This window comes from Aythya ferina (assembly GCF_964211825.1).
Source record: "Aythya ferina genome assembly, chromosome: 22".
NCBI classification, from domain to species: domain Eukaryota; kingdom Metazoa; phylum Chordata; class Aves; order Anseriformes; family Anatidae; genus Aythya; species Aythya ferina.
Genome location: NC_140320.1, coordinates 591859 through 619086, shown reverse-complemented (window position 1 = coordinate 619086; position 27228 = coordinate 591859). Strand labels below are relative to the sequence as shown.

The 27228-nt window shown below is 40.3% G+C and overlaps 1 protein-coding gene across 8 annotated transcripts in view; it reads left to right on the top strand.

Annotated features, from left to right (window-relative positions):
- Positions 1–27228, top strand: part of CDON (cell adhesion associated, oncogene regulated) — a 54592-nt gene that overhangs the window by 23475 nt on the left and 3889 nt on the right. For 7 of the 8 annotated variants that reach the window (XM_084495584.1, XM_084495580.1, XM_084495579.1 and 4 more), the window contains 15 exons: positions 2–148; positions 435–578; positions 1151–1438; positions 2503–2772; positions 3662–4018; positions 8042–8340; positions 10186–10360; positions 11500–11628; positions 13307–13513; positions 14180–14361; positions 15747–15852; positions 19062–19184; positions 20673–20900; positions 22016–22290; positions 24707–24786. In XM_084495584.1, the coding sequence (XP_084351710.1) occupies positions 2–148; positions 435–578; positions 1151–1438; positions 2503–2772; positions 3662–4018; positions 8042–8340; positions 10186–10360; positions 11500–11628; positions 13307–13513; positions 14180–14361; positions 15747–15852; positions 19062–19184; positions 20673–20900; positions 22016–22290; positions 24707–24786 (3010 nt within the window). The remainder of the gene's footprint in view (position 1; positions 149–434; positions 579–1150; positions 1439–2502; positions 2773–3661; positions 4019–8041; positions 8341–10185; positions 10361–11499; positions 11629–13306; positions 13514–14179; positions 14362–15746; positions 15853–19061; positions 19185–20672; positions 20901–22015; positions 22291–24706; positions 24787–27228) is intronic. The other variant, XM_084495586.1, reaches the window with a different exon arrangement.

The following is a 27228-nucleotide window of genomic DNA, read 5'->3' as shown; positions in this document are numbered from 1 at the left end:
GGTTTAGCTAATTTTGATACTTCAGTGAAACCTGTCATTGTAGCAGAGGAAGGTGGCACAGCTTTCATTGGCTGCAAGGTGCCAGAAAGTAACCCTAAAGCACAAGTTCGTTTTCGAGTGCGGGGAAAATGGCTGGAACAATCAACAGGTGAGAAGTTTTGTGGCATTAACCAGCGATATAAATATCCAACAAACTCTTTCTTGGAATTTTATCTGAAGTAACTTAAAACCTTCCAGAAACTTGCACAACTTTATGCACAAATCACTTCATCTAAATCTAGCTTTGTAAATTAATATCCTTTTCATAGCAGTATGATCTCTTTGTGATCCTAAATTTAGAACAGATTGATTTTTATGACAGGTTATTTAAAAGAAGCAATTCTTTATCTGAAACTAAGTTAAATATAATCATTTTTCCTTCCCTACTTGTTTAGATAACTACCTAATTCTTCCATCTGGAAACCTGCAGATTTTGAATGTATCTTTAGAAGACAAGGGATCCTACAAATGTGCTGTGTACAACCCAGTCACTCATGATCTCAAAGTAGAACCTGCTGGACATAAGCTTATAGTCACACGTAAGTATTTGATTTGATTTTGCAGAATTAATACATCTCAAACTGAATAAATCATACATTTGGCTAGATCTTAAATTTTTACCACTATGACAATCAAATGTTTGTCCTCTGCTGTGTATGAAGTGGTTAGTAAATATCTGCTGAATGTTATTTTTCATTTTCTGTGGTTAAATCTGAGTCAAAAAAAAAAAAAAAGCACACACAGAAAAAGATTTTGGCATGGATGTATCAGCCTAAATGTTCACTGGTCTCAAATGTTATTAAAAAAAAAAAAGTTGTCCTGTGCTATTTGCACATTAAATTCTTACTTCTCTTTGCCTCAGAGGAGCAATGAGCCTGCTTCTCAAATCCCAAGAGGACAGATCACTTAGCAGTATTCCCTTTTCAAGGGCTAATTCTGCAGTTGCCAAACTGATTTTTGAGCAAGATTTCTGGAAGAATTATAGTATTGTGCTTAGTCACAAGGGGAAATACCTGTGTTTAAAAAGACATGGTAAAGCTTCAGGACTGGAGGACAGAATTGGAAATTTAAAAACTAGGTTAGAGATAAGTTTTGTCTCCTTTTTTTCCAGGCTCTTCCTCAGAAGGCTTCCACATACTTCATCCCCTGGTCTCCCAGACCCTGGCAGTGCCCCAGCACAGCTCTTTGACACTAGAATGTGTTGTCAGTGGACTGCCTCCAGCCTCAGTCCACTGGGTGAAAGATGGCCAGGACGCACTGAGCAGAGGCAGGTGGAAACTGCTGCACTCCCATCTTGTATCAGACAGGCTTGAAGCATCGGACTCTGGAAATTATTCCTGTGTAGTGGGAAATGAATTTGGAGTAGTGAAATACATTAACTATTCACTTACAATACTCGGTAAGAAATAAAGAAATTTTGATGTCCAACCAAAATATTTGTTTTGGTTGTATACTTGTGAATTTTGGTATTAGATTGCAAGTAGCTTAGTATTTTTTCTCAACATAAGCATAGTAAAATAAAGGTATGTTCATTATGAGCATATCTCATCATCTCTCCCAAATTAAAATTCATGACTATCTCTTCTCAAATCCTTTGCAGTCTGAAATAATTTAGCAATAAAGGAAAACACACTCTGAGGCAAGAACCTATCTATTTAGTTTTCTGCAGTGTGCCAAGTATATATGGGATATTGTATCAATAATGTGGCAGAGATGTTTCTCTTTTGAGGCTGTATATACATGTAAGCAAAAAGCTGACAAGTAGAGGTGGTATGTCGAGGACAAAAACAAAGGCTAAAGAAATGTATTTGACCAGCCTGATGTGTTTGCAAGTTGTTCCTAAACTCCCTTTTCCTTTGTAGCAGATTTTCCTGTGTTTGAGTTTTTTGTCTCCATGACTGTTTTTGTTTGGTTTTTGAAATGTGTACACTAGAGGAACTTGGAAAATAGGTTGTTGACACAAAATACACCTTTTGTAATGAGGATGTTACTAAAGATATTTTTTTTGAAAGTATAAGTGTTGCATTAATATTGTTAATAAAAACATCACTGGAATAGAGGGAAAAGACCATTAAAATTTCTTCACTGAAAGGGTTGTGAGGCACTGGAACAGGCTGCCCAGGGAAGTGGTGGAGTCACCATCCTTGGAAGTCTTCAAAAGACGTTTAGATGTAGAGCTTAGGGATATGGTTTAGTGGAGGGCTGTTAGCGTTAGGTTGGAGGTTGGACTCGATGACCTTGAGGTCTCTTCCAACCTAGAAAATTCTGTGATTCTGTGATTCTGTGATTCTGTGAAAATAAGCAAGCGTGTGGGGGAAAAACAGCTTAACTTATGCGTAGAACCAGAAGTATGTGGTGCTTACTTAGCCTTTGTGTGGGTAAGTTTGTTTAATATTTCACAGTCTTATTTTTCAGGATTTAGGCTAAGATCAACATACAATGTAAAATTGTTTCTCTTTTTAGAGCCAGTCTCAATTTCCAAGGGACTGCAAGATGAAACTGTGGCTGCTGGAGCAACTGTGCATTTCTGGTGTGATGTCCATGGAAGCCCTGCTCCAACCCTCACCTGGCTGCACAATGCAGCTCCCCTCAATCATTCTCCACGGCACCTGCTATTGGGAAACAGCCTGCAGATCCATGGTGTCATTGCGGAGGACTCTGGCTTGTACCAGTGTGTAGCAAACAATGGGATTGGATTTGTGCAGTCCACTGGGAGACTTTATGTACAGCCAGGTAGGAGCAGTTGCAGGCCTACAAGAACTCAAATTAAGCATTTCTACTTGAAACTTTATTTTTTCCCCCCCAACTTGATTATGTATCTATTTGCTTCTGTCCACTATATGTGGCAAATCTTACAAATAAGGTGCTCTCAGTTGAATTTTAAAAGCAGTAGATGTTTCTGTATTGTGGTTATCTGATAATTAAAGTGTAGATTATCAGCTGCAATTAAGTCAATTGGTTGAACTTGATACAATTTATTCTTAAATGGAATCAGGGTACTGTTGTGCTGGATGAACTGGTATTCTTACCAGTATTGGCTGCTGAGTAATGACTCTTTCATACCCTCAGTTTACAAAATGATTTTCAGATCTGGAGTTAATGCACACTCGCTAGTATCAGACTAGCAGGTACCTACAGTGCTTTTGGTCACTCTTCAGTCTAAGATACTTTGCAATACTGCAGAACTTGATTTCTACTAATACACAGACATGGACAAAAACTTTACGTTTCCTGTTTTCTTGTCATTTTGTGTAGCTTTTGGCACATTTTTTAACTAAATTCAAATTGATGTGAGATGTACTGGTTGAACAGACATTATTACCTGTTCGCCTGTGGAGTGGGCTAAGCCAGGCATGTATATGTTCCTCCTTGACAGTCAACCCCTTCATGTATAGAAAAGGTAGTGTGTTTTCAGTGTGGTTTTCTTTAAGTCTTCTCTAAGCATAAATTTCATCTGATCTCTTAAGTCTGGAAAGGAAGTCTAGAGAAGCCATCTAGACAAGAAATAACAGTTGAAATGATTAACAAGATGCGTGCATCACTTCTTTTTTTAATTGCATTGACTCAGTTTGGCATTAAACACGTTCCTTAACCACACTTATTTTTTGGCCTTTTTCCTTAGGCAGTGGGTCAAGGCCAGTTATAGTCTCTCCACCAGCAAGCGTCAGTGTGACAGAAGGTGGGGATGTTACACTGTTCTGCAACGCCACTGGCCTGCCCATTCCTGTGATCCATTGGTATGATAGCAGAGGCCTCATTACCAGCCACCCCTCCCAGGTGCTTCATCCAAACCCACAAGAACCTTCCCAAGCAATGCAGGGCAGCACCATTGCAGAGCCCACCACCTATTTCACCGCATCTCAAGCAGGGTCAAGTTCATTGCACATTCGGAATGTGACTCCAGGTCGTGTGGGGGAGTATACCTGCGAAGCCATCAACGAGCATGGCTCTGCGATGTCAGAAGCCTTCCTCACAGTTGGTAAGCCTGAATCACAAAACTGATATGGAATCTAGTGCTGTAACACGGAGAGTAGAGGTAGTCAGCGTACAGATTTAGGTGAGAAATGCGTCTAAGTAAAAATTAAAATGAAGGCAGGTAGTGGAGGTATCCTGGGGAAACGCAGCAGAGGGGTCCAAGCTGCCTTCATGGTCCTCTTTCTCTTTTCCCTATTTCCTCAACTGATAGGCAGAGAGGAAATGGCTGCGTGTATTGCATGGTGCTTAGCGTTCTAATATGTGATTAAGAAACTTTCCAAGGTGGGTGCTGTGCTGCTAGGAAAAGAGAATTCTTAATTAAAGGCAAGATAGGGAAAGAAATATTGTCTTTTTTTGACATTGGAATGTTATGTTAGTACAATTTTAAGTTCCCTTCATAAATTCCATCCACAAGAACTAAGGTACAGGTTTTAATTACATGAAGTGACTTAGTTTTTCATCTGCTACAGCATCTTGTCTCTGGACGTTTAGTAGAATGTCAGTGCATTTTAAGATTCTCCATATACGTGGTCCCATACTTAAAGTTCTCTATCACCAGTTAAACTCATTTATATGATGTGAAAATATGATGAAGGGGGAACTTAGAGGAAGGGGGGGGGAACTAATGAAAGTGATCCCATCGTATAGTTTTATTTATAAATTATTGCTGGACCCTTGCTAAGAGGAAACAAAGCTAAATATCATCACAGAATTCAATCTGTATCAAACAGAAAAATCCCACTGCTTTGCCTCAGAATTTTATGGCAGTAAGTTCAAGTTTAATGTTTTGTTTATTAACTTTTATCGGTTTCTAATATGCTGCTGATTATGATGTAGAAGGTGGTTATAGCATTTGGTTTTGATATAAAACTCCTTAAGTAGTTTCTGGGAGCTGTTAAGGTTTTTAAACAGTTCCCATCCATGCCAGGAGACATGCTCAAACATTTAGAAATTCTAATGAAGAATTTGTGCCAGGTAGTCAGTTGTTCAGGTGCTTCAGAAATGCTTAAGCTGTGATTCCAGTGCATTTCATTGATGTTAGGATTAATATAAGAAGCTCTCTGCCTCAGCAGCTTGTCTCTGTAATTTGCCTTGCTCAAGCACAGAGTAAAAGATTATTTGGCTGAAAAATGTTGTGTTTTTTTTATTATTATTTCTGCTGGATCTGTTCCATGACCTGATCCATTGCATGGTCTTAAAAACAGGCAGGGCAACTTAAGCCACCATCATATTGAGAAAACAAAGTATAAAACAATAGCCTTAGCATCCTATAGGCACAACATTTAAAGTCTTTTTTAGACAGTTGTGGTGTTTGCATGTATGGCAGTATCTTTCCATAGCTACTAATTACACTTAATTCTTCAAAATAACTTTTGTCTAATGGAAATTAAGGAGAAAAATACACTGCAGGAAGTCTAAGTGGCAGGCAGGTTAGTACAAAACCCAAGAAAGAGCAGTGTTTGCTAGAGTTAGGTTGATGTTACATTGGAAAGCAGGCTCAAGCTATCTTTTATAGAGGCCAGACATGTCTGAGAAGTTTTAGGGTAATTTGAAAGGCTTGCCAGGCAGGGGTGACTTCACTGATGTGCTATGTTCACATTTTCAGAGCACTTTCCCAGCCTTTGCTAACGTACTCAGCAAGCTCATAGAAGGGGGGATCCTTTGGTTGTTTAAGAAGCGGGGAAGAAATGCCTGGGAATGTGATCTGTTTGCACAGCAGAGACAGCACTGATGACAAAATACAAAGGTTGCTCTGCTGCCATACAAATAAAAGGAATGCCAACAGGTTGAAAACTGCTTGTACATCTGCAGCCCTGATTAAAGACGGGTGTAGAATAAGTAGTAAAGATGCTGTAAAACCTGGCAGGGGAATTCATAGGGATATGGAACAGTTTCTGCAGGAGAAGAGACTGAAACGAATGAGGGCTCTGTCTTCAAAGTGAGGCACCCAAAGGTGAAACATGATAGTGAGCTATAAAACATGGGGTATTACGGAGCATACAAGTAAAAGCTGTGAATACATTCTCCTAATGCTTCAACTTGGGATGCTCAGTGCTTCTCTGTTTGCAAGGGAGTGGTTTTTTTTTTTTCACAACACCCTGTTGAACTAGAAATACTGTTACTGAAGCATTATGAAAGGCTGGAGATGAACAGGCTTAAAACCTTCCCTAAATTCTACTTCTGGTCACTGTTGGAGATGAGATCTTGGGGTACTTCATCCTTTGGTCTGACCCAGTTGAGTCACGCTTTTGTTCTGAGGTGGGGCTAGGCAGATGAGGAAGAGGAGAAAGCCTGAAGAAGTGAAGGGGGAAGGGATGATGCTCTTGCAGCAGCTGGAGAGAGTTACATGATGACACAGCAGCCAACGGAAGTCTGATGTACTGGTTTATATGGGCAGCAATTATACCAGAAACTTAGTAAAAAGAGCTCAGCTCTGAATTGCTTAATGGAAATTGTTACCCAGGGTTGTTTTTCCAAAAGCAAAATACAAATTATTTGCCAGTTGTTGATGACTCCCTTCTTGGAGCAATAAACACAGCAACAACTGCAGGTCTCCTGTCACCAGCCTAAACCACAACTAATTCTCCATGTGCAACAGTCCATTTCCCCATGCCAGCAGGCATCGAACCATGTTGTGCCCACCCACAAATCCTCTGAGTCCGTCACAATGCACTGGGCCTTCTGGCTCCTCAAGTGAATACAGCATTTGTTTCCAATATTAATGTGTGGCAATGCATCACTTTCCCACTGCTTACTGACTGTAGTAGATATCCTTTCACTTCGAGGTCGTCCTAGGGTTTTTGACATTTTAAGCAAACTATGTCTGGCTTTGGGGGCTTTTCCTTGTGTTGTTCCCTTCTGCTGCCTCTGAATTTTTTAGCATTCCTAAACAAATAGGAAGAAACAAACAGCACATGCTTGCAGAGTGTCTTCAGTTTGAAAAGAGAACTTTCCTTCCCTTCACAGCTTTTTAAAAAGTGGCCCAAAATAGCAGCCACACTTGCTGCTGGTATTTTAATGGAGGTTTGGAGGAATTTGAGTCAGCCAGGCTAACACTGCCGAGGCTTTACATTACCAAGGAATTTGTTTGTTTTGTAAACCAAGTTCCCTTCATTCCCTTCCCCTTCCAGACCCCTGCACGTAACATAAACCTACACAAATCTGAAAGAAAGGACAGGGCTAAGAACATCTGGCAGTCCTGACATAGCAGCATGCAACCTTTAAGGGCTGTGCTGGTTCCCAAATGCTCTCATCTGAAGCACTGACATTTTCTTGTCCTGGATAATCTCAGATGTCCAACCTGCCACCCCTTTCCTGGATGGAATGCTGACAAGCCCTGCATCAGCCAAACAGTATTTTTTCTGTCTCGTGGTCTCTTTCGAACTACTGATACTATTTTTTTTTTTTTATTTCAAACCGGGCAAAGTAAATAGGCTGGAGGAGGCTGGAGCAGGATTTCTAGAAATGCATTGGTATTAAATTGCATGTTAGATCTGCCTGTAAACTGAGTTTGTTCTCAGCATAAATTTTCAAATGAAATAGTCGGGTCGTGCAGCTTTCAAAGCTGATTGAAATTACAGCTAAAACCTCAGAAACTGAGGTAGGAGAATGTCCTCTTGTGTGCACACCAATTCAGGGCATGAAAAGTTCCTTGTACAACTGCAATTAATTTAAAATTACTCCGTTTGTGTCACAAGTGTAGCTCTGTCTGTGTTTTTACTTCTAACATACATTGCTGCTACTTAATTTCTTGGAGATGGTAATCAAACCGTGCCCGTGGACACTGCATTTCAGGTTTTCTCTTTGCTACTGTGAAATGCCACAAAAAAAAAAAAAAAAAAAAGAGTAGAAAGCCAGCATGCAAAGGTTCAGCTTGGCACTATGGTCAGGCCTGCGTGGGGATCTCTTGAGCTGGCTTTGCAGCAGGGTTTGTTTGGAAATGACGTTCTTAAATGATTTAGTGTCCCCTCTGTGTGGGGCGAATATACGTCATCTCGAAGATGTAACCAGACTCCTCCCTTTACAGTTCCCTTAGAATCTGGCACGAAAGCAGCAGAAGAAGAAATGGCTCCTGTGGAGATTGTCCAGAGCAATGAAAGCGATGGTGACTTTGGTGTGGAAACAGCGGTTTCAAGCTTGCCTCCAACAAAGCTGCATTTTGATGCAGCTGTGACAGAAAAGCCCTTGAATAGCATCTCCGCCCCAGAAGCCCCCATCATCCTCAGTCCCCCGCAGACTCTCAAGCCGGACACATACACCCTGGTGTGGCGTTCGGGACGGGATGGCGGCTTGCCCATCAATGCCTATTTTGTTAAATACCGCAAGGTAATATTTCATTGCAGCGCTGAAGCAGTGCACCACAGCAGATGGATTTCATTGTTTTAGGTTTCTCAAGGAACCAATAATTGTTGCATTGCTGGTGTTAACAAGAATGTGGTGTCAGGCCAGAGAGAATATAGAACGTAGTTGAACCACAGCTTTATTGTGGCCACACAGGCAGCTTATTTTAGGGATGACTGAAGTTGGTCACAAGTATGCTGTTCTATCAAGATTTAAATGAGATTTATTTGGGGGAGCCCAAGCTTTTATTTCCTTTACAGTATCATTATGGTCTCTGGGGAATTGGGCTCCAGGGCATGTTATATGCAATTTCAGTGATGTTAGAAATGCATTCATGTGAGCAAGCCTGAATCTGGTTTGCAGTGGGTACACTTGAGATCAGAAGGGAAGATGAGTATTAGACTAATCTGTCAAAGAATTTGCTACCTTGCATCCCAAAGAGACTATTTTAAATTGAAATTACCAAATACGAAAGTGAACTAATATTCCTTAAGCAGATACATGTCATGTCCTTAAATATGGTGTGTCAGCAGTGAGCTGTTCTGACAAAAATCAGAACTAAGCAATGCCTATGCCCATTCTTCCAAGTGAAGTTTTCTGTATGGCAGAGCTGTTTGTTTTATTTTTCATAAGCTTTTTAATCCTCTACATCCTGATCTTGTCTTAGCCTGGGGGGAGCGCTTAGATTTTTGACCTGTTAGTTCCTGAAAACCTAATGCCAAAGTCTGTTGATACAATTTCTCATCCAAAGGTAGCTGTTTCACGTAAGCACTGAAAGCTTTGAATACTTATTTGACCTTTCTGATGCTTACCCTTCACTCATAACAATCCTTTCCACATTAAATGTGCTCACTCATGCATTTCTCAGTAGGGAGCTTACTATGTTATTTTATGGTGGTGTTTACGTTGCCATAAATTATTTTTTTAATTTCTCTCTTTTGGAAAAAACAAACAAACAAACAAACAAAAACGAGGGGGAATTAAAACTTTGAAAGAGGGGTCTCTACAGAGGGGAATACTTGAACAAAGACTGCTGGCATAACTGTTGATAATTCGTGGCATTTAGACCTGCCTTCCATGTTATATTAAAATCTTACATTGTTTAGTAGTTTATTTTTGCTAGAGTCTTTGTCTTTTCGTTTGGGATTTGGGGGTAATGTTTTGCTGCAGAGGTCAAGCATTAAGAGACTACCCTCAGTCTCTTTTCTTTCTTAAATGGTGATTTCACTATTAAATTAAAAAGTGTTGTTTTTTGGAAAAATGCATTAGTAAAAACCAAATCTTTGCTCTCTCTGACTTTTCTTTTCCAGCTTCTAGAAGTAACTAAGACATACTTTTGTTGCCCATTTTAGCCAGTAAATATTTTGAAATGCTTAAGCACAGGAAAAGCTGGAATAGTTCAGGGAACATATCTTTCTTATTAGGGTGTTAGGTCCAGCCTTTAATGACACACACACCCCAACATCCCCAAGCTAAAGGCTGATTGAAGTATTTAAAATAACTTGGACTCTCACTAGTTTTAGATGAAAGATGAAGTGATCTGTTTTTTCAAAAACAAGCACGTGTGTGTGGAGAGGGAACGCAAGAGAAGCCTATGGAAGGAGCACTGTGAAGACACTTGCAGAAATGCTGATTTGTGGCCAAAGTACTTGCAGATGGCAACACCCAACAAATGTACCATAGGTAGATATAGGAAAACATGAGGAAATTTGGCAAAGTGCAGAGGTCCTCTGGATATTTGTGTGCTAAAGCAATTAGGGATTTGAGCGCTACATTGAGTTTGATGTAATTCACTGCTGATGTTGAACTTTGTCTTGCTGTCCCATGCAGCTGGACGACAGCGTCAGTGCAGTGGGGAGCTGGCACACGGTGCGTGTCCCTGGCAGTGAGAACGAGCTCCGGCTCACTGAGCTGGAGCCTTCAAGCCTGTATGAAGTTTTAATGGTGGCGAGGAGTGCTGCTGGCGAAGGCCAGCCTGCTATGCTGACATTTCGCACCAGCAAAGGTAGGTGCAACACAATGCTCCCTGTGTCCTAGGCTTTAAAGAAGACGTTTACTTAAATTACGTCAGCTGTATGTTGTCTGTTGAGCCATATACATGTATGAAATGCTCTGCAATACTGTTGCTGAAGAACAGCCTCTAATAGCTAAAATAGCTGTAGGGCAAGCTTTCCTGAGCGTTACCAGGTCTATTGGTAAGTAAAAGCCATTAAATGTATGATAGTTTTATTTTTGATGTGATTGTGGAGATTTTTATACAGAAAATTTTCTATTGCTTAAAGGAGCTTAATTGTGGTCAGGAATCAGTCTGTCTTTGGTTCAGGTTTCTGCACAGAGTATCAACAGAAACTGTTTGAATTGCATAGTCGCCTTTAAGTTTTCATATCGTAAAAACAGTACTGCTTCTGGTTTGATTTGCAGAAGCTTCAGTAAAAATATCTCAGTGGTTTTGACCAGGAGCCAGCTGTTTTGATTGTTGCGTGCAGACAACAAGCAAAAGAGTGTTTCCAGTTGAAGTAATTTTTTCTTTCAAGCTTGGAAGCTGTGGGCTGTACTCTTAAGCATATAAAAAAATATATTTTTTTTTTCATACTTCTGTACAAGAACAGGATAATTCAAAATTTTGTTAAAAATGTAGTATTGTGAAATCTGTGAAGTCATGATACGTACTTAAGTACTTATGGCTGTATTGACACAGGCCAAAAGCCCCTTCAAGCCAGTATCCTGGGTCCAGCTGTAACCAGTTTCCACAGTATTTTTTGAACTTCTTTTTCTAGATGTGGATTTTAGTGTACTCTTTTTTTTTTCTGCCTGTTGCGATTTTGTGATGAGAGAACTTCAAAACTCAGGCAGCAGTCAGCAAGTACCACCACAAAGCACAGTACAGTACTGAAGATGTTAGCACAGTCACATACCAGCCCAGGGACTCTTGCACTGTGGATGGAAGAGGTTTCCTCTCTTGCTCCCCTGAAGAAACTTCCTAATTGCTGTCTTGACTGTGTAAGTTGTGATTTGGAGCCAGGGCTTTATCCCTCTGCACTATAGCATGTGATTTTTGCAGAGCAAGCATGTTGCAAGAAGCAATGAACAGCACTTTCTTATCCAATCCCTGAATTGATTGACTGTATATCAAACATTTCTTAGAAAGAACATCATCCTCGAAAAACACTCAGGCTCCATCTCCACCAGTAGGCATTCCTAAACATCCCGTCATTCATGAAGGGACAAATAATTTTGGTGTCGTACTTCCAGATCTGTCTCGACATAGCGGAGGTAGGTATATGGGTTGCTTGTAATCCATGTGCTAGAAGTTAGTGTGAACTGAGATGCATCTAGGTTAATTTGTGAAGTGCTTATTACTGTTCTAGATGCTTCTATTCTTTATTTCTTATGTATTCCTTAAGCCTCTTTGAGACAGTTATTTTTTTTTTCTTGTGGAACTTCAGTGAGTGAGATCAGATAGCAGCAACTTCAAGCTGTCAGATTTTCTGTTTATTGCATTTCCAGAAGAAGAGATGGTAGTTCATGCTTTTGGGGTTAACTGAAAGGTTAACTTATTCCAGTTTGTGAGCTAGCATTGTATGCAGCTGCCTCGATACCTCATGTTTCCACAGCTACTTTAAGTCATCAAGTTGTAGTGCACTTCTTACAGAGTGCAGCTTCCATGGGGAGGTATTTGAAGCTATGAATTTAGCAAATGCATGTCCTAATCTAGTGAATATAGGATTTGAAAGGATATCATGCAGGAATCACCTGCATGTTTGGTTCTCAAAAAATTAGATAAAAGTAGTCTTTAATATGTATCATTCTTGCTGCTAATTTTTAAACCTGCAGTTGCTTTTTGTTAAATACTCTACTTTTCTCTTTCACTGTAAAAGATGCAGAGGGAGAGATGAAATGGGAAATGTTCGTGTCAAAGTTTTAAGTTCTCTGAGTGGACTATCTCTGTTCTGAATGATCTCCTGTGGCTTCTCAAGGCTACACTTATTTCTTACTGCAAGAAAATAAAAACCACTTCCAGTTAGGTGTAATTTTTTTTGTTTTAAAGCTTGGTTTCCCATGAAAACAATGGTTATAGTCCTTTTTTATTTTATCACCCCAGCCTTTGAACTCATTGACCTGATCTGGTAAATTTACTTGGGCTGAGACCTCAAAGGTGATATGATGTGTAAAGTTTGTGTAGAACCAAAGTTGAGGGTTAATAATGCAGGTGAGGGGAGCTGAGCATTGCATGCTCGTGACATTGCTAAGTATCAGAGGGGCCAGACAAAGAGACAACTTACATGTGTCCAGCTGCAAATGCTCAGCTTGTTTAATGCCCCTAAAGCTGTCAGCTTTCTGTTCCTTGTTTGGTTCCTCCTCTCATCAGTGGCAGGCTCCATGTTAATGAATGTAAGATAGTCCAGTGAAGTCTTAGCTCTCAGAATGGTTAAAACCAGATTTACTAACACCCCCTCTTTCCGTTCTCTCTGTTCTACTGCTGTCTGTAACTTCAAGTGAGTTCAGTAAGTATATCATTTGTTGCATGTTTTGTTTGCTCTTTGTTATTATTTCTTCCAAATTATGATTTTGGCAATATAGCTCATTAGTGTGGATGGGTTGAAGTCTCATCTGGATCTAGGGCAATTTCAGGGTTTTAAAAATGATAACCATTTTTTTCTGCATTCACTTAGTATGTGTTTCCATTTCCATGTAGAGATGGGTTGGGGTAGTGTAACACCATACCTGTTTGATTATTACATTGGTAAAATAGTTAATTCCTCCATTTTCTCAACTCCTGCTCTTCAAGCATATTTTTCAGAAGAGTAAGAGGGATAGTTATTATAAGAGGATTTGAGATTCTCTGTGTTAATATACAAAGTCTAATTTAATCATAAATTAGTTTAATCAGTTGTAGAAAACGAAGTTTCAGCTGCCTCTAATACTCTTTTAACTGAATTTCTTATTTCAGTTCCAGAAGCTCCTGATAGACCCACAATCTCCACAGCATCAGAATCATCTGTCTATGTCACATGGATACCACGAGCAAACGGTGGTTCCCCCATTACTGCCTTTAAAGTAGAGTATAAACGTTTGGGACGAAACAGTGACTGGCTAATTGCAGCTGATAACATTTCTCCTTCCAAGCTGTCTGTGGAAGTTCGTAACTTGGAGCCAGGTATTAAAAACGTTTTTTCCTCTGAAGCAATTAATGCTGCTGTGTTTGCTCAGATGAGTACTCCAGTTGAAGAGACAGAGTTCAAGTTTTCTCTCATTTTAACTTTTGTGGGATAGGAGTTCATCATATGAATTCAAGCTGATTTCTGGCTTTCCCAGTGGAAAAAAATTCCACACCATAAGTTAATACTTTTCCAAGTGGAGGGGAGCTTTGTGTATTATTGCTATTTTTAACTTAATTGTCATTCTAGAAAGCACTCAAAGTAAAAGAAAAGAAAAATGCATTAAGGGAAAGTTGTCTGTACTAGTTTTTTGTTTCTCCCATTGTCCAGCCATAAAATGTTAGGGAAGGAGTTATGAGTAGGGGGAATGGATTATGATAGGTATCCTTTGAAGCATCTTCTCGGTGTCCAGCAGTTAGGGACTTCCTGAGCCTTATGGCTGCCACTGTGTCTTTAGATTTTTCTTGAGTGAATTTCCCTAATCACTTTTACAAGCTGTTTATATTTCTGATGGCCACATTAGTCTGTGGCAATGAGTCCTACGCTTTTTTTCTAATTGGATGTTGTGCAAAAACTATTTCCTAATCTGTTTAGTCTCTCCTTGAATCCTGTTTCTAGTACTTGTTTTGCTATAACTCTTTTCTTTAACTTTTTTCCCTTAAAAGGAGAAATGTATAAGTTCCGTGTGATTGCTGTGAACAACTATGGGGAGAGTCCACGAAGTGCAGCGTCTCGCCCTTACCAAGTAGCTGGTTTCACCAACCGGTTTTCCAACCGCCCCATCACAGGACCTCACATAGCTTATACGGAAGCCATCAGTGACACTCAGATCATGTTAAAATGGACAGTGAGTATCATCAGCTTCTGGTCTTCTCACAGTTGTGGGACAGTTTTTACTGCTTTGGCTAATTAGAAGCTCTTAAAAGTCAAGGATTAAAAGCTAATTGTGGAATAGTGAGTGTTTTCTCTTTCACCTGATAGTCAGAGGTGATCTTGTTTCTAGAAGAGGGTAAATGTACTTCATTCTTGTATGGTAGAATAGGATAACTTACCAGGCCGTGTGCCTCTTGCACCCTTTGCTCCCCACTTCCAAACCCTTTTTCCTCTGTGGAGGCAGCCCTGTCAGTTGTTTGCTCCCTTTTGCACTGTCCCCTAGCCTCCCTCCACATTACTCTCCTCTCCCCACTCCCTGGGGATGTCACACGGTCTTTGAGATGATGGGCTCGTCTGAGCGCTCCTTGGGTTATGACAGATACACCAAGTGGCAGCTTCAGTGAAAGGCTGCAGCATTCTCAGTCCACCAGGGTTTTGCACTGACATATCTGAAGGCACTACCCTGTCCAAACCACTGCTAATGCCATCAGTTGTGAGCAGTTGGCCTCATTTGCTACAATTTCTGCTGCTTGTGTCAATCCAGGCAGAGATGGCTCAAACTGGTGCTGTATTTAGAAACCTGACGTCTTCCCTTGCTTCTAATAGAGGTTTCATGTTAGAGAAACACTTTTCTTACCCCAGTACCTTGTCTTTTGTAAACAAGTACTTTAAAGTCCTTACTGAAAGCCATAGAAATTCTTTGCTCTTGTTTTGAAATCTAACCCCCTAGTATACTTTGGAGGATTTAACGTGTGGAGTTTGCAATGTTAGTTCGCTCTACTAGCTTAGTCTTAAGAGATGTTAAGGGTAATAAACTTGAAATAACCTCTGGTTCCTCAGGAGGCTACATAATTTAAAGTTATAGTAAAATATCCTGAACTGAATTTTAGAGTGACTTTAATTCTTGCTGTACTAAAAATGGTCTTAACTTCTCCATTCCATTAATCACTCGAATTTTCAGGTTGTTGATGCTCAGACCCCCTACTTCAATGTCTGTAAAGTGATGTGGGAGGAAGGTGTCATCCCCAGCTCAAGCTCTGTCCCAGTGCTACCCTTCCTCTTTTGGCTGGTCTGAGGAGTTGAGAGGCAGAGAACTCTTCTTTCTGCAGCTCTGCAGGAAACTTTCATCCTCTTCGGCATTGTGTCAGTCATACCTATGTCTGCACATCCACAGCAATTGACAGCCCTTTTTTGTGTTGTGGTTTCTATGCAAACCTTCTTCTATACCTTGTTTGCACAATCTTATTAAAAAAAATAAAATAGATATTTCAAGGTGAGAAGAGACTCAGTGATGACAATTCAGTAGGACTGCATTAATTTTTTTCTTCCCTAATGCTGTCTTCTGGAATTCTCTTTTAGTATATTACATCAAGCAACAACAACACACCTATCCAAGGATTTTATATCTATTATCGGCCTACGGACAGTGACAATGATAGCGACTACAAGAGGGATATTGTAGAAGGTACAGTGCACTTTGCTTGCTTAGTAACACTACTTGATGGGGAAGAACATCATGTAGCCATGTTGGCTGTGTTTATAAGAAATCTAAACTGCTTTTCCCAAACTGAGTCTTTACAATATATTTCACAGAAGTAGCTATCTCAACTACATAACATTAAATTCTGCCCACACATGAACTTGTTTTTTTCCTTCTGAAGCCTCATCTACATTGAAACTTGAAAATTAAATATGTTTTTAAGTTTGTCTTGTTAGACTGCTGCAAATCCTTGATGTAGCTCTATTTAAACTGGTTTAGTTTAAAGTAATTTAGTAAAGGGAAACTATCGCAGATGAGATTTAACCCAGAATTAAGTGTATCTGTTACAGACTGTATTATAACTAGATGGATTTTATGATGATTTACTTCAGCATGGGTTTTCTAAACTAGGCAGTACTTCGTGTGTGATTTTCCTTCTCTCCTTTTACGTTGCTTAGTTGCTTCTCCTGCTATAAGGAAGCTGCTTTTAGCCTCAGGTGTAGTAGTGTGCTGCAAATGCAGGTATGTTTGTGCCTCATTTTGCCTGTTAATCAGTTTTTTTCTCTGTGCGTATTAGATCATCATTTTCCTGGAAGAAGTTATTAGATAATGTCTATATTAGTCCAGAAGTGGAAAAGCCTTTTAAAAATATTTTACTTAATGTCCTTATTACTTGGGCTGAGTAAACGCAGTGATCTAATTCTGTCCTGATGACGTTAATTATTTTTTCCCCTCATTTATTTCAGTTTCAAGGGGAATGGGCCTTTATTTTGAATGTTTTTCCCAGCTAGACAATACTCTGTATAGGACTTTGATGCGTGACATAAGCTTTTGCACTCTCTAAAGCTATTAAAGATCCAGAGTTTCTGCTCAGAGGTTTGCGTTAAAGAAGCTTATGCAGACTGCAGCTTCATCTGCAAATGTATTTTAGCCTTTGCTAGACAGAACTTGTGTGTTTATAAATCTTATACACTAAGCAGTTAGTTGTTTAAGTGGGCTCCACTGTGCTGTGAAATTAGCTTGTTTCTGATTTTTTTCTCCCCGTGTGTGTGTGTGTGTGTGTGTGTGTGTGTATTGAACTCTTTGTGGCAGTCTGAAACCATTAGCAGCTGCTCTGCTCTGCCAAACCCTGGAACAAAAACTCATTTGGTGGAAATATTTAAACAAGAACTTTTCTTTACTGTGCTCCCCTAAATTAGCTTTTTAGGGGGAAGAAAAAAGAGCTATTTTCAATTAAAGTGTGATTGGAAGCACTTGAAGTGAAATATGTATAGAAACACGTGACTTAGGACGTTTTTCTGTAAGTCACTTGTTCTTAAATTTTTTTCCCCTCTGTTTCATTTGAATTTATCTGTCTGTTTTTGACAGGGAATTTTATCTTGAAATGACTGTGTGTGTAGTGGAAAAAGTGTTGTGATGCCTGTGTTAGCTAAGTACTTGCCGTAGGCTTTCCTTACCGTTTCCTGTTAAGTCTTGTCTTTCGAGACATTCAAAATGCTGCAGAAGACTTTCTTCTAATGAATGCTGCTACAGGCCAAATCAGATTTTATTTAAAAAAAAAAAAAAAAAAAAAAAAAAAACCTCAGATGGCTGCTTGCTATCTTTCAGCAGTTTTAAGAAAAAGCAAAGAAAAACCTACCTTATCCTGCATCTACATTCAGTGCTTCTCTGTTTCGAGGGTCCTGGAGATTCAATTTAAAATGTAAATGCAGTCTGATCTCAGTTGTTTAAATGTTTTTCCTTGCTAATGGTGCACGAAGAGGACAGTTAAAGTGCCTGTACTGATTCCAGTTCCACTAATGGCTTGAAGCGGAAACCTAAAACCTGGTGTAGTAATTACCGAAAGGAATGCTTGGGGAGGGGGGCGGGTGGGAAGAACTGTGGATCTTGGGAAAACGTGCGCTTTAGGGAAAAGGCCAGTTCCAGCCTCAGCCAGGACTCGCGTGCGGTCACTCAGGATGCCTGCAGTGCACAAGACAGCCTGGACCGCGTGGTGCATCCATTCCCGAAGCTCCCGAACCCTGCAATGCTGCCTGCTGCCCTTTCCAGGGGGCCTTTTGCGGCTGGGCATGGGTACCTGTGCCCCGGCGTGGGTCTGGGAGAGTTCGAGTGGAGTCGTGGTGACAGCCCCTGCCAGCCAAAGAGGCTTTATTTTTTATTAATGCTTAAATCAGTAGGTGGTATGACAGTTTCTTAGAAACAGTGGAAACAGTTCAAGGTGGTATTTTCCAAGAGGGATTAGGAGTGCTCAAACAGTTAATTAAACTCACTAAAAAAAAAAAAGGATCCCTGTTTATTAAAATTTGTCACAAGCCCGTGAAAGTAAAAACTGAGAGTGATTTATATTGAAGTGCTCAGTACTTCAGGAGGGTGTCTAAATGAAATGCTGGCCGGGAGCCAGAGATGACAAAACCGTCCTATTAGAGAAGATTGCTTGGCTTGGAATCTGTCTCTGCAGGGGCAGGCAGCGCAAGAGACAGCCTTACTGTCTAATTTTGTTTCCTAGTATGTTTAATAAAATGTATGTTCAATTATTTGCGGTTTCTGCTAGTTGAGTAACCCAGATGTATCCTTACTGTGAAAACAGGCTGCTTCAGTTGGTACTGTGCATTTCCAGAGATCCCACAGGACAGCAAACTGGGAGAGGGTCTTATTTCCGTGAAGTCTTTCCTGTCTGCAGCTAATCTGTTTTCTGATTGCCTTGCCAGTTTCACCTTGTTCTTTGCCTGGCATATTGTGAATAACTAGCATAACCCATCTTCAAATAAGTAGTGAAGGAAAGCTTATTCTATAAAAAAAAAATAAAAAAATTGTTTGTAAAATGCTGTGGGACACTTCAGGGTAGAACAGAGCAGTTCCATATTAAAGATACCCAGAACTGCTGCTGATTTCAAATGTAAAGATGATGTTGGAAACTTCGATGTCTTTTTTGAGTTCAGGGACTTCCAGTTTTTGTGAAGAAAGACACTTGGGGGGAAAAAAAACCACACCCCTCCAGCACTTCATTCATCCAAAGGTTTTTTAATATATTTCACAAGATGCTTAGACTTCAAAAAGTCCATAAATTGTTAATAAAACTTCTGTGCCAGCCACAAAAGCTGCAATACCCCATGTTTTATAAAGACACTGCAACATACTCATACCTAACTCTGACTCATACAAATAAATTAAATGCAGTTGATTATTTTTCATAGGTACAAAGCAATGGCACTTGATAAATCACCTGCAGCCAGAAACATCTTATGACATAAAAATGCAGTGCTATAATGAAGGTGGTGAAAGCGAGTACAGCAACGTGATGATCTGTGAAACTAAAGGTGAGCACGTAGCTAGTGCGTCTGCTTGTCTGTGAGATCGTGTGAAAGGTGGTGTTCTCTGCCATCAAATATCTGTTGTGTTGATTTTTTTTTTTTTTTGCAGCACAAAAGCTAGCTGTAATGAAGACTGTAATTTTCTGGAATGTCTTGTGGGATTGTTTTGTCTTTGATAGCTAGGATTGTTTTGAGCATGTGGAAACTGATATGTTACACTCCCAAGAAAGACTCTTAGCAAAACTCTGTAGATTTGCCTGGCCAACGCAATAGTACTGTTGTTCTGGGTTGTTTTTTTGCTATGATGATAGCCTCTCCTTAGGAGACAATCACGCTCTCAGAGATGACAGAATTGATTTGTACGTCTGTTTTATGTCTTCAGGGCTCTGTGACACATTGTATAAGTGCAGACCACAGCAATTGATGGTTATGTTGGCTGCCTCCATCGCTAATCCTGCATGCCTCTGGCACAAAGTTTGTACTGTTCTCTGGAAGTGTCAGATATGGCAGTCACATTTATTTTGCGAAGAATTCCTGTCTCCTTTAATCTCTAAAACCAAGTAAGGCTGTAAAGGGGAAATGCAGACAGTAAACTTCAAATGCAGAGCTATGAAAAAATGTTGTTTTTTAAAAAAAAAAAAAATTAAAAGCCCTCTAGGAGCGGAAGCATCAAAATTTCGTTAAGTTAGTAGCAAAGCCCTTGAAAGAAAGGTTAGGAGCTGCAGGGTTTCAGGCTGTGTGTGCAGTTGGTTTTCCTCCTGCAAGGAATATAACCTTCCTCCCTAATTTTAAACTTGGCAAGATGTAATCTATCGTTCATACCTCTTCTTCCTTAAAATAGATCTCTTCCAGGCTCGCAGGGATTCTGCTTATCTAACACATCTGTATGGAGGTGCCTGTGTCTCTCTATTGACCAGCTTCACTCTTAAGCCAGGCACCTCTTTAAGCCTACTTTTTAGTGTCAAGTGGAGTGAATCTGAGTTGTGGTGTGCTGAAAATTAATGTAAATTTAATTTCTGTGTTAGACTAGCTTTCTGCAATTTCTGTTCAGCTCTTAGCATCTTAAATAGTATGGTTTAGAAAATGGGGTTAGCAGGGTTCACATCAGATAAAAGTAGGTCATCTGGCAGTGGTTATATGATAGAAATGCGTGTTGTGGTTTTTCCTGACCTCAGAAGTGGAAAGATTTGTGCTCTTTCAAGTTGGGAGTTAGAGCAGTTCTGGCCTTGCATACGTCGAGTTGCTTGTTAAAGTTTCAAGTGACCTCAATGAGAGGGTTAGCAGTCTGGATAATAACTGTTTTCCAAGGCAAATAGTTATTACCCAATAGTAGTTGGCCTTCTCAATATAGTTTTTAATATTGACTTGGAAACTTTCTCTTTGAGGTATTAGCATTCAAACTCCAGCAGTAATTATTTTTGTTTCATAATGAAAAAATACGTTTAGAAGACTTGTTTAGTGAACGTACCTATTCTTGTCTATTCTTTCACCTAGTGAAACGCATGCCAGGAGCATCTGAATATCCAATAAAAGACCTGAGCACACCACCAAATTCCCCTGACCGGGTTGGGGGAAGCAGCGGTGGGCTTTCAAATGGCCCCGTTCGGAGCAGTGACATGCTGTATTTGATTGTGGGGTGTGTCCTTGGAGTGATGGTCCTTATTCTGATTGTTTTCATTGCCATGTGCCTGTGGAAGAACCGTCAACAAAACACCATGCAGAGTGAGTTATATTTGTTTTCCTTTCATTTCAGTGTTCAAGACAAAAATATTATCAGAGTAAAATTAGTAACATTCATATTACAATTTATGAACAGGGATCCTCCTGTTAAGAGCCAACTGGCGTTTATTTAGGGATTTGTGCTTTCTAGATGTGCCTTAAGTGAATATTTGAGAACAGCCATGTCTCTGTTTCCTTGCATAGATGCTCACTGCCCTGTTGCATTGCTGTAAGGTTGTGTTGCAGTTTTATCTAAAGAGTGGTGTGTTGAAATGCCAGTGCATGAAGTTCTTCAGCCTCTGTCCTTAAGAACCTGCACAGATTTGTTTGTTTGCAGTGACAGAACTTGTATGTAATCCTAAGTAGTTGTTAAAATGCAGAGACTTAAATGCCACATCTGTCTATGTCCCTGCCCTGTGTGTATCTGGAAAGTGAAGGGACTTCTTGCACTAGAAGGACAAGTCCTGTGTTACTGCTTAGTCCCTTCACAGTAAAAGTGTGTTCAATGTATTGGTCTTCCAGAAAGGTGGTAATAGGGAAAACCTGCCAGTTTGCATGTAGGAGCCTTGAGCAGATGCACTGGAGTTTAAGCAGCCTTTGCAAGGTGCTCTATGACCACAAAATGATTCTGAGCTAATGGAGGTTCTTTGTAGTCTTTTCTCTTCCTAATGCATAAATCAGCCTGCCTTGTTCTTTCCATAGCTTGCGTTTATTTTTAAACGTCTTTACTCTCTGACAACGAGAAATTAAGCAAAACTTGCAAGACAAGATAGTGTCTTCAATTGCAGCCCAAAGATATTTTCTGGAAGTAGTTCATAACAGATAGCAGAAGGATCTATTGATTATACATACAGATTATCTGTTTTTAGAATGTTCTTTGCTGGGACTGGCTGACCGAGTCCTTTCAGACCAATGCTCCTCGTCTGTTTTCCAGGATATGGCTGCTTTCCATTTCTACATTTGCATACTAAGCACTTAGACACTACAGTTAATTTACAAAAGCTGCAGAAAGAGAAAATGAGATTTGGTTTCTTAGAGAAGCTTGTTAAACTTTTAATTTGGCAATAAGTATGCTGTTTGTAGCAGAACTGCCGTAATAATGCCTGGGTCTTTTGCAGAATATGACCCTCCTGGCTATCTGTACCAAGGTTCAGATATCAATGGGCAAAGGATTGAGTACACGACTTTACCTGGCACAAGTTGTGTCAACGGCAGCATCCACGGGAACTTCATAAGCAACGGCGGCCTCAGCAATGGCTGTCCGCACATCCATCATAAAGTTGCTAACGGAGTTAATGGGATTGTGAACGGAGGAGCTGGACTTTACCCAGGGCACACCAACTCCCTGTCCAGGACACACGTGGACTACAAACATACCCACCACCTTGTGAATGTAAGCTCTTACATGGAGTGAAAGGCTCAGACTAGACCTTGGGTTTTACACAGTTTGTAGAAGCAGGCTTAGTTCGGGTGGGGAAATACTCATCCATTGATAACAGCCAGTTCCACTAAATGACTTTTCCCAAAGGAAGCAACTGGGCTGATATTTCTGATACAAACATCATGGTTTTCATTTGAGAATATCAGATGACAGCAAGAATTCCTCTTACTCTGGGAAATCTGCCTCTACCCTCCTCCTAACAGCATGTAAGCTCTGAGAATACTTTTGTACTGGGTTGAGATACTTTACTTGTACATATGGTATTTCTCAATCTTCAAATTAAATAGATTTAATTATAGCTGCTTATTCTGCAGCTTTATGGATCACCCGTTTTTCCCCCACCTGTTTCAGATCTATAACTCTAAGCAATGCTATTAATTATTGCAAAGCACGAATGTAGCAGGAGCTTCCATAAAATAAAATGTCCCATACATCTTGAAATGCAGCAATATAATAAGACTGCTTTTTTTTTTTTTTTTTTTTTTTTAAGGCCCTTGTTTGTGACTTTTGAGACAGGCTCCTTTTTAAAAATAAATTAGTATTTATTTATTTATTTATTTATTTAAGTCTGCGATCCAGCCTTTGTATGCTGTGGAAAAATACTTCATTTGCTGAAATGTGTCCTGTTTCCAAGAGACAATAATGATTTCATTATTGTCTATGGAAACAGATGGCTTGCATTCAAACTTACTAAACTTACTCAAAACTGTGAACATTGCTCAGGAAAACTGAAAGAAAAAGTTCAAAAGTCTGAGAAACAGCATGCTGGTTTTGGAGGAAAAAAAAAAGAGGCTATTGTTTGTGTTAGTAATTGAACACAAGTACTTCGTTTTATTGAACAACAAATTAGCACTTGCACAGTAGTTGCCACTTCAGATAACTCTGGTTTTGAGGCTAGACCAGTAGGTTCTTCACCTGATTTTTTCGTTGGTTTGCTCATGTAACAAATAGTATTGCTTTTTGATTGCTTCAAAGAGCAACCGAGACAAGAACCATGGTTTTTTTTTTGACCTGTCTACCCCCCAGCGGGTGAACTCTTGAAAGTTTCAAACTGCACAAGCCCTCAGGAAGGGAAGACTTTGTAGCATTTGAAAGCCAGCCCATAAGAAAATTTGCAACACAGCACTGTGGACTTTGCATTGCTGCTTTGTCCTTCCTGCCTCCAAGAAAAAAATTAGGGAAATAGGGGTCTTGTGCAGGGCACTTGGTAACACAGGGCTCTGAACTTGCAGCTCCTCTGCAAAACCCTGTGCCACGAGATACAAACATGAAATATCACAGTATGCCGTCTTGTGAGCAGTGACTGGGTTGTTTTTTTTGGTTTTCCCCTCCATGTTGTGCAGAGTTGAGTACGGCAATCCATTCCCACACAGAAGAGCTCAGACTGGCACACTGATGAGGCACAGCAGAGGAACAGGATGTTCTCATTCTCATTAGGACTCTTTATTGTTTCATTGATTGGGCTGAATGAGGAAGAGAAAAACTGGCCAGTATGGAAATCAGGACTAATTAGGCGTTTCCTCAGTGATCCATATCTGACCAAGCAGCCTCAAAAACTTAGGGCTAGCCCTGTTTTTGCATAAGCCGCCCTTACCCTTACCTACTGTTTAAGATCTCCAAAGTCAAATGAGCTTTCCCAAACTTGCTCCCCTCCCAAAATACGCTGTGGTAGCCTGGCTCCATGGCACCATTTTCAAATGGCTCTCACATTGGTGTCCGCCTAGGCTTTAACAATGAGGTATGTGTTAATCTGGGCATTTTACTTGCTTGTAATGGCCCCTCTAGCCAAAACTAACAACACAAAATCCCTCTCACCCAGAGTCATTGCTGGCTAAGGAATTACCCCATCTGTAAAAATATTAAATGTTTCAAAAATCAGTGTAGTGAAGTAAACTGATCTAATCGGAGTAATTACAGGAAAGTGGGATGGGTTTATGTTGTGACATCAGCCCTGCGAATTTAGTACTCCGTCTCCCCAAATGGGCACAGCTTGCTAATGAAAAGCAATTTGCTTTCATGTCTGTCATCAGTGTTAAAAATAAACATATTTACAGTGTGTTTATTAAATTAAACCTGAGCATATTAAGCTGAAAACAGACCAGGGAAATTACCACATACTTGTCTAAGCTACAGTTATTTACTTTTCTCTGACACACATGCTGGCAAAAGCTCTCTGCTTGACTTTGTATAATGGCTCAGTGTTGCCATGCCATATTACGGGACATGGATCTGAAGATTGATAAAGTGATTAGGGTTTGGAAATGAAGTGTCTTGGGGCACCAGCTGACACTGAACTGCCTTCTCCTTTCTCCGTGACTGTCTCTTGTATGCTTTCACAGCCACTGATTGTTGAATCTTCCTGCTTCAGGGTGGTGGGATGTACACAGCAGTGCCGCAGGCTGACCCCTCCGAGTGCATCAGCTGCCGAAACTGTCGGAACAATAACAGGTAACGTAAAACCTGCACCTATGGTCAGGGCCTTCAGCAGAAGCCCTTCCTTTATAGGCTGTGTAGGCAAACTAAAGTAGAGAGTGTCTCAGAGCAGTGCCGATAACCTGTGGGGTGGAATAATTGAGTTATTGAACCTCCAGAACTCATCTTGATCGATCTCTTCGTTTGATGGTCTCCAGAATGTGAGGCAGGTTGGGCACAGTATTTTTTTTAAACCTTTTTTTCTTCAGCTTTGAGAGAAAACCATTCCATGTGGAATAATACAAAGGAGAGTTCTCAAATAGGATTTAATCAAGTCTTCTGTATTTTGCATTTCCTGTCATTCTCTTAAGAATGCCAATGAACTAGAATGGCAGCTTTGCTTTCAAAACACAATTCTTTGTGAAACCTGGTACTTGAGATTCTTCAGACCTTCAGTAGCAGTTTGGTTAGCCTTTGTTAGCACCGCATATATTTTTGCATGAGAAAGAAGATTCTTGTATAGAATAAGGGAAAATCTGTCTTCTATGTAGTAGTAGGCAATCTAGATTTTTATTTTTTATTTTTTTTAACGAATATCCATCCAGGCTTCTGATTAAATCTCTGGTTATTGTAATGACTAAAAATAGGACTGAAAGTCAGACATATTGGACCAGTTTGACTGGTAAAGTTGGGGTCTTTTAAATCATACTTTGAATTTTCTCATATTAAAATTGGCAGCTGCCCTCCAGTTTACATCTGAAGAAGCTGAGTTGGAATTAATCCGTTACAGAAGACAGAAAAGCTGTTTGTTTTCATTGTTTTATTTTTTAATATATAGCTTAAAATAGGATTAAAATCTTTCATCCCCATAGTGCAAAGGGGACAAGGTGTTACTTGCAGGTGGAGCTGGGCTTGTGTTGTTGGGACCGATTTCGCAGATGGTTGCAGGGGAAAAGAGCTACCATTTCATTATGAGCCAATTGTCTGTTTTCAAGGCAGCGTGTGTAACAGCAGTCATCAAGATGTGTACAACTGGCCATAATTTGGAACATACTGTATGCGTTATGCTGTAATTAATAGCTTGTTTTCCAGTTTTAAGCATATTTAATTTTTTAATTACACTTTTTTCTTAAGAGAAAGGGGAGAATGTGTTCCATCCTGTGTGACTGATGTTCTTCCCAGATGGGTCATTAGCAGTGGCTGAACTTTGAATTTTCACCTCCCTGTTCTATATTTGACTGCTTGATTCGGAAACAAGTTGTCCCTTGGAGCTGCCTACCCCAGAGGAGAGCCTGAAGTGCCGCTTGGCAGGGGAGCTGCGCAGCCGCTCACTGAGAGCTGGGACTTCTCCATCCCCTTGTTTGTGCTTGGGGAACGGAAGGAGGACATGGGAGAGGGGAGCAGGGAGGACTGAGGACACGGCTTGATGTTACCCCAGGGGCTTCTGAGCTGCATTTATGGCTTGGGTGAGGAGGAGGAGAAAGCTACAGTGGTAGGCACAGCCTAGTATGTGGGTTTCAGCAAGGTTTTGGGGCCCATGCTCTCTCTCTGCTCAGGGCTGTCCCCTCTGTTTGCGCCGAGTCCTCCACACACAGAGAAGGACCCATGCCTTGTCCTGTCCTCGAATTACTGCACAAAAAGCAGACAGTTCCTTGGTTGAAGTGGAGACACCTTCAACAGGAGGATCTCAGTAAAACATGAGCATGCCAGATGCATGGTGCTCTGCTAGAACACTTCACTGTCAGTTCCAGAAGTAGCCTATTTCTATTATTGCTGATTTGGACTAAACTTGGCAATTTTTTGAATTGTGAACATGCACATATGAATCTTGATAATTTAGTGTATCTAATAGCCGGCTACCATGGCTATTTGCACCAAGAGCCATCTCGAAGCAGGTTTCACCACTGTGGTAATGAAATCCCTTGGTCTTCTGTTTAAATTAGCACTTCATGCTCTTGTTACTGCTCATGGAGGCTTGCCAGAGGTAGAAGCTGCTGAAATATGGATACCCATTTTGCTGTGGTGGACAAAGCCAGTAAGACAAGTGTGATTTATACTTATTACATTAGGATTCAAAACTGATTTTTTGTTCTTTGGTGCTTTTGCGCTAAAATTTTCTAGATTGTTGTGGTTGCAGAGGAATTTACATTTTTGTAGTTCTCTTCTTTGCAAGTTCACTTTGGCACATTGCTGTGTCCTGATCAAATTCAGCATACATGTTCCAAATGTCCAGCTCTTTAAATCTAAATTAGGCCGGTGCAGATTTCTAAGTCAGATTATGGTTTGTAGGATTTTGGCACTGAGAAATGATGCAAAATGTGTTTTCTGCAGCAGAGATTTTCCATTGCTATTCACACATGCTCTGCTCTGGATACGCCCATGGCTAGTTTCCGTCAGAATGTGGTTTTTTAAGCTTGAAAAGCTGAACTGCTGTCTTGAAACTTCACTCAAGCCAGTAGAGTAATACAAAGAACTACA